The sequence below is a fragment of the Giardia intestinalis genome, chromosome 1 (genome assembly GCF_000002435.2).
Source record: "Giardia intestinalis strain WB C6 chromosome 1, whole genome shotgun sequence".
Taxonomy (NCBI): Eukaryota; Fornicata; order Diplomonadida; family Hexamitidae; genus Giardia; species Giardia duodenalis.
The window spans coordinates 899,642-914,947 of NC_051856.1; the positions used below are offsets into that span (position 1 = coordinate 899,642).

General features: G+C 56.7%; 4 protein-coding genes across 4 annotated transcripts; all 4 read right to left on the reverse strand.

Annotated features, from left to right (window-relative positions):
- Window positions 1-23: 23 nt before the first annotated feature.
- Window positions 24-4,316, reverse strand: GL50803_0010219 (Ankyrin repeat protein 1; the record flags this gene model as incomplete). Its single annotated transcript, XM_001706323.1, has 1 exon — window positions 24-4,316. The coding sequence occupies one exon, from the start codon at window positions 4,314-4,316 to the stop codon at window positions 24-26; it is 4,293 nt and encodes a 1,430-aa protein (XP_001706375.1).
- A 9-nt stretch (window positions 4,317-4,325) lies between these two features.
- Window positions 4,326-4,922, reverse strand: GL50803_0010218 (uncharacterized protein; the record flags this gene model as incomplete). The annotated part of the gene is made up of 1 exon (XM_038045604.1): window positions 4,326-4,922. The coding sequence occupies one exon, from the start codon at window positions 4,920-4,922 to the stop codon at window positions 4,326-4,328; it is 597 nt and encodes a 198-aa protein (XP_037901614.1).
- Window positions 4,923-4,995: 73 nt separating this feature from the next.
- Window positions 4,996-5,907, reverse strand: GL50803_0010217 (Cathepsin B; the record flags this gene model as incomplete). The annotated part of the gene is made up of 1 exon (XM_001706321.1): window positions 4,996-5,907. One exon carries the CDS (start codon window positions 5,905-5,907, stop codon window positions 4,996-4,998), a length of 912 nt encoding a protein of 303 aa, XP_001706373.1.
- Window positions 5,908-6,356: 449 nt separating this feature from the next.
- On the reverse strand, window positions 6,357-12,206 carry GL50803_0050391 (VSP; the record flags this gene model as incomplete). The annotated part of the gene is made up of 1 exon (XM_038046151.1): window positions 6,357-12,206. One exon carries the CDS (start codon window positions 12,204-12,206, stop codon window positions 6,357-6,359), a length of 5,850 nt encoding a protein of 1,949 aa, XP_037901615.1.
- Between the last annotated feature and the right edge of the window lie 3,100 nt (window positions 12,207-15,306).

Consider the following 15,306-nt stretch of genomic DNA (forward strand, 5'->3'; position numbering starts at 1 on the left):
TTCACTGGAATACGTATCGATGCCTATGCAGAGGGAATGATGGTGGAGATCGTGCGAACTACTGCCTCCTTCTTCTCAGGGGTTACGATAGATGAGCAGTGAGTTGCGTAGTACATGGCTGTACGATTGTTGCTATCACGGAGCTCTGCCTCCAGAGAAACAAGACACATCACAGCGTCCAAGGATCCATTGTAGCAGGCGTGCATGAGCGCGGAGCACTGATTGCCGATTGAAATGCCAGTCTTATCCTGGAGACCTCCCTCAAGAGGCATGAGAAGCCGCACCACTTCAGGTTTGTTGCTGCGTGCGGCGTACATAAGGGCGGTCATTCCATTGTTTGACCTGAGCCTGCTCTCACGTTTCTTGAGCATATTAACAAAGCAGGTATTGCCTTTGTATGCCGCGTACATAAGCGCAGTCTTGCCATCCTTGTCCTGCAAACCAGATTGAACCTGGAACAACGACCAGCCAAGCAGATAGTCGTCGGCTATGATGGCGTCCATTAACTCTGTCCGTCGTCCTCCTGCTGTGCTGAAGCTAGAGACGTCTGCACCCTCTAGCTTAGTCAGTAACTGCGCCACCTTAAAGTCTTCCCGTTTGAGGGCCAGGTGCAGGGCCAGTTTGCCATCTTTGCGCCGTAAGCCTCCTTCCAATGGAGCAAGAAGCCTAATCATGTCTTGGTTTCCTTTATTAACTGCCAACATAAGGGCTGTCGTGCCGTCCTTTAGCTGAGCTTTGGCGTATTGCAGAGCACGATGAGCAGCGTCAATATTATTGACTAGAACGGCCTGCATTAAGGGCGTGTGCTCTGTAGCCTTGCGTTGCGGTGATTGTGTACCATCGATAATTGTACTGGGCTTACTAAACCTAGGGCTGCTGCTGGGTCCACCGACAAGGTTAGTCTGGTTCTTGATCGTACTTGAACTGCGGCCGGGACCGGTTTGTGACTGGGGCTGTTGGGCCTGTTCTCTCGTCAATAGCATGACAGCATCCTGTAGCTGGTTCATCTGTCTCTGAAGATGGTCCAACTTAGCAGAAGAAGCCCCCCTGTCTCCAACATATGGAGAAATAATAGAGGGAGAGTCGTGTCGCAGCTGCTGATCATTGACTCGGCCAGAGAAGGGACTTGACTGCTCTAACCTTACTTCAACCCTATCCGCATCTGTCTCCAACTTATGAATCTTTCCTTTTAAGTCCGTTATGTGGCGTCTGAGTGTCTCTATGTCGCTGAAAGCATCTAGAATAGCATGGTATGTGAGATCGGTCATTGTTTCCCCGTCACAAACAGCACTCCGCTTCTCTAAAAGTGATACTAATCTTATATTCTCAGACTGGACCTCATCAATCAGGGCCTTTTGATCGTCATTTGCCTTCTTAAGGACACCAAGCTCGTGCCTTAGTTCACCCTGATCATTAAGATCGGCTAACAATTGGTCAACCCTGCCAGTTAAAGATGTGCACTCGTTATTCAGATCCTCGATTAACTTGTCCTTCTTATGGTGCTCTTCAGCACCTTTAAGAACTTCAGAAAGCTGTTGTAGAAGGTCCTCCCTTTCATTTCTTAGAAGCACAAGCGCACCTTTGGATTTGTCCAACTCATCCGAAAGAAGCTTGTTCTCGTTGTTGAGCTGCTTGACTTTGTCTGTGTTACGTTGGTTCTGAGAAGCGAGCTCTGCACAATTGGGACAGTTCCCGGCGTAATCATACGGGTGATCTTCCCAGCCGTCGTCCCCTCGTTGCTTCTGCTTCCCCCGAGCCTGTGACGGTGATGATTGCTTTGTTGCTTCAAGAATATCGTTCTGCTGCTTTATGCGCGCTTGCAGCACCTGAATTAAAGACTGGTCGTTTTTCTGGACTTGTTCTGCATGGTCTCTATAAGAGTCGAATTCCTGTTGTAAGCGGTTCAAGTCTGTATCACTAGATAGAGCAGCTGGTTGTTTTGTAGGTGAAGAGTGTCTAGGGAAGCGTTGGTGCCTGAGTGTATTTTGCAGAGAAACGATGGCTTCATCCTTCTGTTGAATACGGTTGTTTAGCTCTTGTAATTCGCCTCGTAATTGTTGAATAATTCGCGAAGCTTCGATATTAGCGCTTAGAGCATCATAGTCATTAGCAACAGACATCCCGGCGTGGGATTTGGCCGCATTTTCCTGTGCCTCAGAAAGAGATGCGCGCAAGAGAGATATTTCGCGAACCAAGCGGGCTATTTCTTCATCTTTTTCGATCATGCGCCCTGCAATATTCCGACTTTCTGCAGCAAAAGCCTGTACTTGGTCTGAAAGAGACTGGGCGAGATTATTTTCAACAGCCCCGACAAAGTCCATGTGCTTCTGAAAACGCTCCTGGGCTAAGGTGTATTCTGCCAACAATGCGTCATAGTCGGCCCTAGGGACAACATCTGCTAAATATTCGTCTGATTCCTGTTCCATAGGATAGAGAGTCTTAGGCGGAAGGATTGCAGTGGGAATTTGAACTGGCTGCCCATAAGGAGCATATCCATCAGCAGAAAAGTTGATGTCTTGCTGCGCGCTTCGTGATCTCAGAGGAGACGCAGTTCTGCTGGTCTGCGCACTACGCACCTCATCGAGCTCGGCGTATAACTGGCTTATCTCTTGATCCTTTTCTTCTAAAAGCTTTTGCGTGCGGTGCTGCCCAGAGACGAACAAGTTGATCTGATTGCTTACAGTGTCTGCCAAATTGCGCTCCACGGTCTTCGTGAAATTGACGTGATTCTTGAACTTGTTCTGAGTATCTGCTAGAGTCGTCTCCAGCTCGTGTATCCTCTGCATCAAAGTGTCTATCTGTTTATTTTTCTGGTCCATGAGCTGATGAAGCTTAGCAGTATCAGAGCTGAACGGCCCCACAGGTATCTCAGAAATCGTGCTTATTGTGCTCTCCTCCAACTTCATGTGTTGCCCTGGTCCAGAAGTGGCGGTACTGGAAGTAGAGGTAGGGCCAGTCGCCCTCTGCGCTAAGGCTGAATGCTGGGCCTCGGTCCGATCTGTCTTCTCCTGAAGCAAGAGTTGCAAGGAAGCAATTATGTTATCCGGTTGGTAGGCGTCTTCCCTTCCGTGATAGTGAAACGCAATAATCCCTTTGATATTATCTAGCAGCGCTTCTAAGCGCCTTATATTGTGAGTTTTCTCATCCAGTTTTTCTAATAGCTTCAAGTTCTCTGCTCTGTAGGTCTTTATCTCCTCAGCAGACGGGGATACATCCATGTTCGGGGAGACACTCCGCAAATCATCAAAGACCCTAGTGTCACAAGGAGAAATAAGGGGAGCATAGACCTTTGTGAACTCGCAAAGAGAATAATAAAGTAGTTTGGACTCTCTACTTGCGATGTCAAGTTGGTACTTCTTTAGCGACCGAAAGATGTGAGATAACACTTGAGATTCTGCGTACAAGGATTCATAGGTCAACGAAGCGGCTCGAACATCTGCAGTGTGTAACAGCAAAGATTGAAGACGCTGTATCTCATCGTCTCGGTCTTGCAAAAGTCGTTCCCAGTGGTTGGAAGTCCTTGGCCTAAATTCGGTCTTAGGCGAAGATGAAGCTGACATTACATTTAGGCTTACTTCGGGAGCAACTGTTGTGCTATATCTGTCGTATCCATCGGTTGATTCCTTCCGACTTCCTGAGGGAAGGTAGTTGCCACGAAAGTCAGGCTTACTTGATGATATGGGAATAGGCTCAGATTCTATAGATAGTACAGGGGGAGAGCCTTGGAGGGTAGGAGGTCCAGGACTGTTGAGCTCTGCCTTCTTGTCACAGCGTACCTCACGCAGAAGGTCGACAAGATCGAACTTCTCGCTCTCTTGCGCAAGAGCACTAAGTCGATTGCGTTCATCATCATCTAGTGGATTGCTCGATAGCAGAATGTGCAGAATTTCCGCATTGCCAATGGCAATGGCAAAGTCAAAGACAGAATGTCCGTCCGCGTCTTTTCTAAGAGGATATGCGCCGCTTAGATACTCAACCACATCTTTAGCCTCGTAGCTCACGGCAATCATAAAGACATCCTGGTCATTGGCGCCGATAACATTCTTCTCGAGTGGACCCAGATATGCGCAAATGGGCAGATGGTCCTGCATGGCTGCGAGCATCATGGCTGTGTGGCCTTCTGAATTTAGCATCCCAGACTCCTTTGGGGCGAGCAGCTCAACAATCTCTAAACTTCCGCGCTTTGCAGCCAGCATAAGGCCTGTTGTCCCAGTTGAATCAGTCCGCCGAGCACAGCCCTCCATTAGTTTCTTTACTGCAGGGACGTTCCGTGCAGAAATGGCCTGAATCCAGTCATCAGGCGCATCACTACTCATGCAGAGAATTTATTCAATTCTGGGTGTGAATATCTTGAACGGTATGTCCTGTTCGTAGAGCCTAGCAAGGAGCTCATTCGTGGATGTGTCTTGTGAAGGAGAAACCTTGTAGCTACAAAGCTCGATTGGCCGGGTCGTGCCGTGGGGTAGAATGAACAGGCTGTAGTGACATTTCAAGAACAAGTCGTCCGGATCATGTCCAAGGGACCGCACAATTTTATTATGCAGGTCCCTAAGATGGTAGTTCCGTGTCAGATAAAGACCCCTGTGTGGTGGAGGATAAGGGGACAGCTCGGAAATCAATCTTTGTAGCATTGAAGCCACGGGTAAATAATTGCACAAGGCCGTAAGAAGCCCAAAGGGAACGTGCGTATATGGGTGCACCGGCTGAATGTTGGTTATGAGTTCAGGAAAGGTGGCGTCTCCGTTGTAGATGTTACTTGTCGGTCTAATAGGATAGAAAAACAGAAGAATGGGATACTGCTCTACATGTTCTGGGGCAAGCTGTGCGGCCGAAATCTGCATCCAGGAGCAGCTGACGCCAATACGTTCAGATGCCCGGTTCAGATATTCCACAGATGGAGGAACCGGCAGCCAATCTTCCATTTTTAATGCATGGACCAGAAAAACGTTTACTTCTACCCATTAGGGCAATGGTAGCTATGTATGAAGACAGGCGCTAGTCAAGATATACAGCATAGATTTCATCCTCTATCCTGCACTCATTGACTCCGCGGACAATCCGGAAGTACCCGTTTTCGCCCCAATCGGGGCCCCAGGAGTTCTTTATAATCCAGTAGTCCGTCCCGTCATCAGTGGTCCCGTAGCCAACTATTTCCAAAGCATGGAACCCAAGATTGATGGTTCCATAGGTGTGTTTATAGACACCGCTTTCATAGTACGACAGGTCAGCGTACACGACGATCATGGTCTGCAGCGGTCCGCCAGCGACGAGCATTCCCATTATGGCCGGAACACTCTTGCTCACCTGTCCATATCCATGTGCCTTGTAGAGCTGTATCGGAGATCCGTCGTCACAGACCGCAGGGCACGGAGACGCTACGGTGTGACCATAGTCAACGTACTTAACGCATTCAGCTGTGGTTGCTCCTGTGAAAGTTAGAAAGCTCCATGTCGGTTGAAAATCGCCTCCATCACAGCCAAAGTTCTCTAGTGAGCAGGATATGAGGTGTTGCTGCGAGTAGGAGACGGCCTCCTTATCGATGCCCATCGCACAGCGCCTGTCCCCGAACACTCCTATAGCTGAGAATGCCCAACATCCCCCGCAACTTCCTTGGTCCAGCGCTGGTTTCACGCACTGAGGGTACTCATCACGGAAGTCGAACTGAGGCGGAATAGGATCTACGAGTTCCTGGACTTCTGTTATCGAAATTGGTGGTAGAGAGCCAGATCTTGCTCTAAGACGGTCGGGACGGATCAGCATGCTACGAAATTCATCTTCTGTGACGTTTTCAAACCTTTTTGGCATCCCTGCTTTCCATGGAGGATTGAGAGCCTGAATCCGCCTTAGCTCGGCGCGGCTCACCAGGGGCTTTGCACAAACTACAGCCAAGAGCAAAGATAAAGCCATATATATTTGATTCGTAATTACATGACTCGTGTATTATGAGAAGGGCACATTAATTGGTCAGTTCATAGCAAGGGACTGCACCAGCTTGCTATCACTGTGGTGAATGAACTTCAAAAAATCACTTTGGTTGGACTGTTTAAACTATGTACCACACGTAGACGATAAACTTACGAGAAAGCTATGCTGCTGCGCCACGTGTGGTACCCAGCCTAGTACCCCGGGGGACGGTGCCCGGGTGCGCCCATCGCCGCCTGGCCACGGACTGCTCCAGCCACTACAGAGCCAGGCAAGCCAGGCATCTGGCCCTGCTGAGAGCGCGCTCGGCTGTCTCTGCAGGCCTCAGTGGAAGGGACACGGGTGCCCGCTGCTTGTCGGCATTCCGGTGCCACCCCGGGGAGCTGCCACAAGGATCGTCTTGACGCGTTTACTATCTAAGTACACAGCTAAGTCTACGCCTTCCCGCGGCAGAGGAACCACCAACACAAGAAGCCAACAAGACCACCTACAACGATGACAGCAGCCACTGCGATACCTGCGATGGCGCCTGTAGAAAGGCCGCTACTCTTGTTTGTGTTGGGAATCACGCACGCGTCGCCCTGGAGCTGGTAGCCATTACCATCGTCGCACTTGCAGGCCTTCGCCGAGCCGGCAGCCGGGTCTATTACCTCTTCCGGGGCAGTGCAGGCGGCCTTGCAGCTCTTCTTGTTGGCCGCGACGTATTGCGCTTTATCCTTGCATGTAAGACAGGTTTCCCCGCCGCTCAAGTCGCACGTCTCGCACCCGGCCCCTTCCAGCGTCGGGCACGCGTTGGCCTGTCCCTTGACGCACGCGTCGCCCTGGAGCTGGTAGCCATTACCATCGTCGCACTTGCAGGCCTTCGCCGAGCCGGCAGCCGGGTCTATTACCTCTTCCGGGGCAGTGCAGGCGGCCTTGCAGCTCTTCTTGTTGGCCGCGACGTATTGCGCTTTATCCTTGCATGTAAGACAGGTTTCCCCGCCGCTCAAGTCGCACGTCTCGCACCCGGCCCCTTCCAGCGTCGGGCACGCGTTGGCCTGTCCCTTGACGCACGCGTCGCCCTGGAGCTGGTAGCCATTACCATCGTCGCACTTGCAGGCCTTCGCCGAGCCGGCAGCCGGGTCTATTACCTCTTCCGGGGCAGTGCAGGCGGCCTTGCAGCTCTTCTTGTTGGCCGCGACGTATTGCGCTTTATCCTTGCATGTAAGACAGGTTTCCCCGCCGCTCAAGTCGCACGTCTCGCACCCGGCCCCTTCCAGCGTCGGGCACGCGTTGGCCTGTCCCTTGACGCACGCGTCGCCCTGGAGCTGGTAGCCATTACCATCGTCGCACTTGCAGGCCTTCGCCGAGCCGGCAGCCGGGTCTATTACCTCTTCCGGGGCAGTGCAGGCGGCCTTGCAGCTCTTCTTGTTGGCCGCGACGTATTGCGCTTTATCCTTGCATGTAAGACAGGTTTCCCCGCCGCTCAAGTCGCACGTCTCGCACCCGGCCCCTTCCAGCGTCGGGCACGCGTTGGCCTGTCCCTTGACGCACGCGTCGCCCTGGAGCTGGTAGCCATTACCATCGTCGCACTTGCAGGCCTTCGCCGAGCCGGCAGCCGGGTCTATTACCTCTTCCGGGGCAGTGCAGGCGGCCTTGCAGCTCTTCTTGTTGGCCGCGACGTATTGCGCTTTATCCTTGCATGTAAGACAGGTTTCCCCGCCGCTCAAGTCGCACGTCTCGCACCCGGCCCCTTCCAGCGTCGGGCACGCGTTGGCCTGTCCCTTGACGCACGCGTCGCCCTGGAGCTGGTAGCCATTACCATCGTCGCACTTGCAGGCCTTCGCCGAGCCGGCAGCCGGGTCTATTACCTCTTCCGGGGCAGTGCAGGCGGCCTTGCAGCTCTTCTTGTTGGCCGCGACGTATTGCGCTTTATCCTTGCATGTAAGACAGGTTTCCCCGCCGCTCAAGTCGCACGTCTCGCACCCGGCCCCTTCCAGCGTCGGGCACGCGTTGGCCTGTCCCTTGACGCACGCGTCGCCCTGGAGCTGGTAGCCATTACCATCGTCGCACTTGCAGGCCTTCGCCGAGCCGGCAGCCGGGTCTATTACCTCTTCCGGGGCAGTGCAGGCGGCCTTGCAGCTCTTCTTGTTGGCCGCGACGTATTGCGCTTTATCCTTGCATGTAAGACAGGTTTCCCCGCCGCTCAAGTCGCACGTCTCGCACCCGGCCCCTTCCAGCGTCGGGCACGCGTTGGCCTGTCCCTTGACGCACGCGTCGCCCTGGAGCTGGTAGCCATTACCATCGTCGCACTTGCAGGCCTTCGCCGAGCCGGCAGCCGGGTCTATTACCTCTTCCGGGGCAGTGCAGGCGGCCTTGCAGCTCTTCTTGTTGGCCGCGACGTATTGCGCTTTATCCTTGCATGTAAGACAGGTTTCCCCGCCGCTCAAGTCGCACGTCTCGCACCCGGCCCCTTCCAGCGTCGGGCACGCGTTGGCCTGTCCCTTGACGCACGCGTCGCCCTGGAGCTGGTAGCCATTACCATCGTCGCACTTGCAGGCCTTCGCCGAGCCGGCAGCCGGGTCTATTACCTCTTCCGGGGCAGTGCAGGCGGCCTTGCAGCTCTTCTTGTTGGCCGCGACGTATTGCGCTTTATCCTTGCATGTAAGACAGGTTTCCCCGCCGCTCAAGTCGCACGTCTCGCACCCGGCCCCTTCCAGCGTCGGGCACGCGTTGGCCTGTCCCTTGACGCACGCGTCGCCCTGGAGCTGGTAGCCATTACCATCGTCGCACTTGCAGGCCTTCGCCGAGCCGGCAGCCGGGTCTATTACCTCTTCCGGGGCAGTGCAGGCGGCCTTGCAGCTCTTCTTGTTGGCCGCGACGTATTGCGCTTTATCCTTGCATGTAAGACAGGTTTCCCCGCCGCTCAAGTCGCACGTCTCGCACCCGGCCCCTTCCAGCGTCGGGCACGCGTTGGCCTGTCCCTTGACGCACGCGTCGCCCTGGAGCTGGTAGCCATTACCATCGTCGCACTTGCAGGCCTTCGCCGAGCCGGCAGCCGGGTCTATTACCTCTTCCGGGGCAGTGCAGGCGGCCTTGCAGCTCTTCTTGTTGGCCGCGACGTATTGCGCTTTATCCTTGCATGTAAGACAGGTTTCCCCGCCGCTCAAGTCGCACGTCTCGCACCCGGCCCCTTCCAGCGTCGGGCACGCGTTGGCCTGTCCCTTGACGCACGCGTCGCCCTGGAGCTGGTAGCCATTACCATCGTCGCACTTGCAGGCCTTCGCCGAGCCGGCAGCCGGGTCTATTACCTCTTCCGGGGCAGTGCAGGCGGCCTTGCAGCTCTTCTTGTTGGCCGCGACGTATTGCGCTTTATCCTTGCATGTAAGACAGGTTTCCCCGCCGCTCAAGTCGCACGTCTCGCACCCGGCCCCTTCCAGCGTCGGGCACGCGTTGGCCTGTCCCTTGACGCACGCGTCGCCCTGGAGCTGGTAGCCATTACCATCGTCGCACTTGCAGGCCTTCGCCGAGCCGGCAGCCGGGTCTATTACCTCTTCCGGGGCAGTGCAGGCGGCCTTGCAGCTCTTCTTGTTGGCCGCGACGTATTGCGCTTTATCCTTGCATGTAAGACAGGTTTCCCCGCCGCTCAAGTCGCACGTCTCGCACCCGGCCCCTTCCAGCGTCGGGCACGCGTTGGCCTGTCCCTTGACGCACGCGTCGCCCTGGAGCTGGTAGCCATTACCATCGTCGCACTTGCAGGCCTTCGCCGAGCCGGCAGCCGGGTCTATTACCTCTTCCGGGGCAGTGCAGGCGGCCTTGCAGCTCTTCTTGTTGGCCGCGACGTATTGCGCTTTATCCTTGCATGTAAGACAGGTTTCCCCGCCGCTCAAGTCGCACGTCTCGCACCCGGCCCCTTCCAGCGTCGGGCACGCGTTGGCCTGTCCCTTGACGCACGCGTCGCCCTGGAGCTGGTAGCCATTACCATCGTCGCACTTGCAGGCCTTCGCCGAGCCGGCAGCCGGGTCTATTACCTCTTCCGGGGCAGTGCAGGCGGCCTTGCAGCTCTTCTTGTTGGCCGCGACGTATTGCGCTTTATCCTTGCATGTAAGACAGGTTTCCCCGCCGCTCAAGTCGCACGTCTCGCACCCGGCCCCTTCCAGCGTCGGGCACGCGTTGGCCTGTCCCTTGACGCACGCGTCGCCCTGGAGCTGGTAGCCATTACCATCGTCGCACTTGCAGGCCTTCGCCGAGCCGGCAGCCGGGTCTATTACCTCTTCCGGGGCAGTGCAGGCGGCCTTGCAGCTCTTCTTGTTGGCCGCGACGTATTGCGCTTTATCCTTGCATGTAAGACAGGTTTCCCCGCCGCTCAAGTCGCACGTCTCGCACCCGGCCCCTTCCAGCGTCGGGCACGCGTTGGCCTGTCCCTTGACGCACGCGTCGCCCTGGAGCTGGTAGCCATTACCATCGTCGCACTTGCAGGCCTTCGCCGAGCCGGCAGCCGGGTCTATTACCTCTTCCGGGGCAGTGCAGGCGGCCTTGCAGCTCTTCTTGTTGGCCGCGACGTATTGCGCTTTATCCTTGCATGTAAGACAGGTTTCCCCGCCGCTCAAGTCGCACGTCTCGCACCCGGCCCCTTCCAGCGTCGGGCACGCGTTGGCCTGTCCCTTGACGCACGCGTCGCCCTGGAGCTGGTAGCCATTACCATCGTCGCACTTGCAGGCCTTCGCCGAGCCGGCAGCCGGGTCTATTACCTCTTCCGGGGCAGTGCAGGCGGCCTTGCAGCTCTTCTTGTTGGCCGCGACGTATTGCGCTTTATCCTTGCATGTAAGACAGGTTTCCCCGCCGCTCAAGTCGCACGTCTCGCACCCGGCCCCTTCCAGCGTCGGGCACGCGTTGGCCTGTCCCTTGACGCACGCGTCGCCCTGGAGCTGGTAGCCATTACCATCGTCGCACTTGCAGGCCTTCGCCGAGCCGGCAGCCGGGTCTATTACCTCTTCCGGGGCAGTGCAGGCGGCCTTGCAGCTCTTCTTGTTGGCCGCGACGTATTGCGCTTTATCCTTGCATGTAAGACAGGTTTCCCCGCCGCCGTCCGCCCCCCCCCCCCGGCCCGGCCTGTCCTGACAGGTCGCCACGGTCCTTCCATCGGCACCACCCGCCGGCCGGCACCTCTTCCCAGGGCCGGCTCCGGGCCGCGACGTATGCGCCGCTGTGCGCCCCCGCTCAGTCCACGCTTGGACGCACGCGTCGCCCTGGAGCTGGTAGCCATTACCATCGTCGCACTTGCAGGCCTTCGCCGAGCCGGCAGCCGGGTCTATTACCTCTTCCGGGGCAGTGCAGGCGGCCTTGCAGCTCTTCTTGTTGGCCGCGACGTATTGCGCTTTATCCTTGCATGTAAGACAGGTTTCCCCGCCGCTCAAGTCGCACGTCTCGCACCCGGCCCCTTCCAGCGTCGGGCACGCGTTGGCCTGTCCCTTGACGCACGCGTCGCCCTGGAGCTGGTAGCCATTACCATCGTCGCACTTGCAGGCCTTCGCCGAGCCGGCAGCCGGGTCTATTACCTCTTCCGGGGCAGTGCAGGCGGCCTTGCAGCTCTTCTTGTTGGCCGCGACGTATTGCGCTTTATCCTTGCATGTAAGACAGGTTTCCCCGCCGCTCAAGTCGCACGTCTCGCACCCGGCCCCTTCCAGCGTCGGGCACGCGTTGGCCTGTCCCTTGACGCACGCGTCGCCCTGGAGCTGGTAGCCATTACCATCGTCGCACTTGCAGGCCTTCGCCGAGCCGGCAGCCGGGTCTATTACCTCTTCCGGGGCAGTGCAGGCGGCCTTGCAGCTCTTCTTGTTGGCCGCGACGTATTGCGCTTTATCCTTGCATGTAAGACAGGTTTCCCCGCCGCTCAAGTCGCACGTCTCGCACCCGGCCCCTTCCAGCGTCGGGCACGCGTTGGCCTGTCCCTTGACGCACGCGTCGCCCTGGAGCTGGTAGCCATTACCATCGTCGCACTTGCAGGCCTTCGCCGAGCCGGCAGCCGGGTCTATTACCTCTTCCGGGGCAGTGCAGGCGGCCTTGCAGCTCTTCTTGTTGGCCGCGACGTATTGCGCTTTATCCTTGCATGTAAGACAGGTTTCCCCGCCGCTCAAGTCGCACGTCTCGCACCCGGCCCCTTCCAGCGTCGGGCACGCGTTGGCCTGTCCCTTGACGCACGCGTCGCCCTGGAGCTGGTAGCCATTACCATCGTCGCACTGCGCGGTCTTCTCGTTGTGCTTTGCCAGCACTGTTACACAAACTAGGAGAAATCCTACCAACATTAGCCGGAGTACACGTGCCACTGCTCTTCTGTCAGACTTGTGTGTTGCCGCGAGCAGTGAGAGACAGCCGCTCTCGCTCTTCCTGATCAGTTAGACTGGAGAAGGACGAGATGATAGCATGCCCATCGAAGGCCAGCTGATAGTGCGGTTCCCCCTGGCTTCAATAGAAACAGGACCAGTGAGGGCCAGGCTCAGATCGCACCTCTCTTGTGGAATGATCGTTCGGGGTGCACTCTTGTACATTGCTGTCAGTATGTTTGTCGGCTTCCTTTGCAGAGGTAAGGTGTAGATTTAAATAGCAAACGCGTCCCTTGTACAACCTGCTCTCCCCATCAGGCACGGACTCCGAGATCTCTGTGCATGCGGGACCAAGAAATCCTAAGTGAGCAGCGATGCTCCTCCTGCTCCAGTAGCCCAGCCGCTAGCAGCTCCTCTCCAGGCTCCTTTGCTCCCTGGCCACAGCCTTCTGTGCTCTCTTGCAGTCCCTAGAGGAGATACCGGGTCCGTGGAAGTGCGGACCAACAGAGGTAAGCCCATGAGACGCTCTCGCCTGGTGTGTGCATAGCTCTGATCTTGTGTACTAAATGCTACTAAGGCTCCCCATCGCATAACAAGGTGCCAGGTGGGGTTCGGAAGGCAGCCAGCCCTCCCAGATCTGGACAGGAGGGAAGCACTGCCCAAAGCGTGCTGCCTCCTGAGTTGATAGGCCGGGACTCCTGTTACCCCAGATCATCATAGTGCTACCGCTGTTCACTATGGAGGCACTCTGACCCACAGTGCCTGAGGTTGTTGGTGCAGGCGGCAAAGGGCTCTTCATAGTGGGCTACCATCAGTGGAAGGAACGGGAGCCTGGGTGTCTTGTCCTTCTGCCAGTGGTTGGCCGGGCTCATGATCAGCACCCTTTGCTGTGGGTACTGGGGTGGCGGAAGTTCCCACTTGCTGACAAGGAGCCGGGCGATGCTCGCTTGTCATCGTCAACCCGGACTGGGCTGGTCCTGGGCAGATAGACAGTGAGTACGGGGATCCCGTCCCCCGTCGTAAACCACGCCACACGGAGAGGGTGTGGTAGCTCGATGCATTTTCCTACGTTACACGACGCAAAGAAGAACGGCCTTTTGATGCGTAGCTCTGGAAGCCTGCAGAGCCCAACCGAGGGGACTACATCCTGGTGTTGACTTCTGATACGGTTCGGTAGAGGCCAGCTCGATGCTCGCAAGCTTGTGGGAAGCACCAGGGCCGGCACATGCACCTGGACAGCAACGCAGGCACACATCTCGGATGCAACTCCGCTGAGGATCTTGCGAGGGGTCGGCTTGGGTCAGTGGTGGAAGGACTTTGCGCAAGCGCTCCATGCATCAGGGGCCCCTCGAGACCACAAAAGCTCGGCGGCGCTGGCGCACATGTGGACGCGAGACGGTGGGAAAGAGCTGCGTGGTGACTTATAGATGGAAAGGCTGGGCGCGCATAACAATACGCCCAGGAGAGCTATGCACAGCGCAGTGGCCCGGCTGGCTCCTCTTGTAATACGGAGCATCGGCTGCGGGCATGTGCTCTTGAAGAGTGGGGGCATCCAGATGAGTAGTGCAGACGTGAGTGAATTGACGGCGCTCAGAGTATGCATCGGGTGGACAAGTAGGGGACAAGAGCTTATGGCACCACCTGGTCGACGGATGGCTCAAGATGTGTAAGGTACAGCAATCATTCGACCAAAGGTGATGATTGCCCGACAGATGCCAGAGCAGCTGTGTAGATTGGGCCCTGGTGGTGGTTTGCCACAGGAGGACGCAGGCAGTATGTTTGGATAATAGATACGCTGACTGCCACCGGTTTGCACAATACACCTCTACAATCGATCATCTCACCGTGTGTGAGGAGGAGATGAGGCTCCTCGACTTCAGAAAAAGTGGACCTTCAGTAAACTCTGCTCTGCTGCAAATGCATAAAATCAAAAACCAGCCTCCAACTCATCTGCAAGTTCTACGGCCTTTCCACGCTTAGGAGCCGAGGAGGCACTACAGGTGTCCCTGCTGTAATCCGGGCTAATGGCTAGTCTCTGTAGCCCCAGCCCTACCCCGCCAGCCCGCCGGGCACATCTACACTTTCTGTGCGAACCGACTCTCTAGGAACCGTCATGCACAGATAGTCTTCCGAGTACTTAGAAGACACCATCCTCTGCTGAGGCGTGTCATCAAGGGCCAAGCACTAAGGCGAGGATGGCCAGAGACAGACCCCTCGCAGTTCTGTTCAACATTAGCAGCGAGCATGCAAACGAGTGTGCGGTCTTGACGTGCACTGTGATCCAGGTGCCCGGCAGACTGGGCCCATAGCAGCTGGTGCGCAGGCCCCGTCGCTAGCCTGTGCACAAGCCGTGGTCCACCTCGAAGGACAGCGGAGGATTCTGCGACCCCTTCTGGGTGTACAGCCGTCACTATGGAGCGCGGCGAACAGGCATCTGCACAGAGGTCGCGGGCTCGCTTAGAGGCGTGTAGACAGCCGACGCCCCGCCTTGTTGCAATGAGAGCTCTGAGATCAGGCAGCCGCTCCACCCATCGGCCATCATGTGAATATACATGCACCGTCCGAGAAGACCACTACAGTGCCTAGACGACACTATAAGCGTATGCGCCCCCCGCTATAATAAACAAGTGGCAGACAGACCAGCAGCGGAAGCAGCAGGGGTATGCCGAGCCGGTGTAGGGCGCATGGTTAGAACCACAGCTCTCTGGGACAATGACAGTACACTGCTCGAACACCCCGTTGCATCCGTCCGTGCTATTCGTAGGCTGCAGCGCCTGGCAGGCCCGCAACTAGCACAGCGCGCCCCCAAGCCGCGCACCCAGCATGCAGGGCCAGGACGGCTGACCCTGTGCGAAGAGGCGCCCTCCCAGGAAGACGACAGTCGCCATCGCTGCCCAAGTTTTTTAGCATTCAAACGCGGGCCCGATGGTCACGCTGGCTTCCCTGGCTTTTGCACTGCCTGTCGAGCCTGGCTTCTGACCGGCCTGGGATGGCTGACGGGAGCGTGCAGGTCGGCGCCCTGGTTGCCGGGCCCAGCCTTCCATCCGCACTTGATGCTGAGCGATAACCCGAGCGGCGCAGG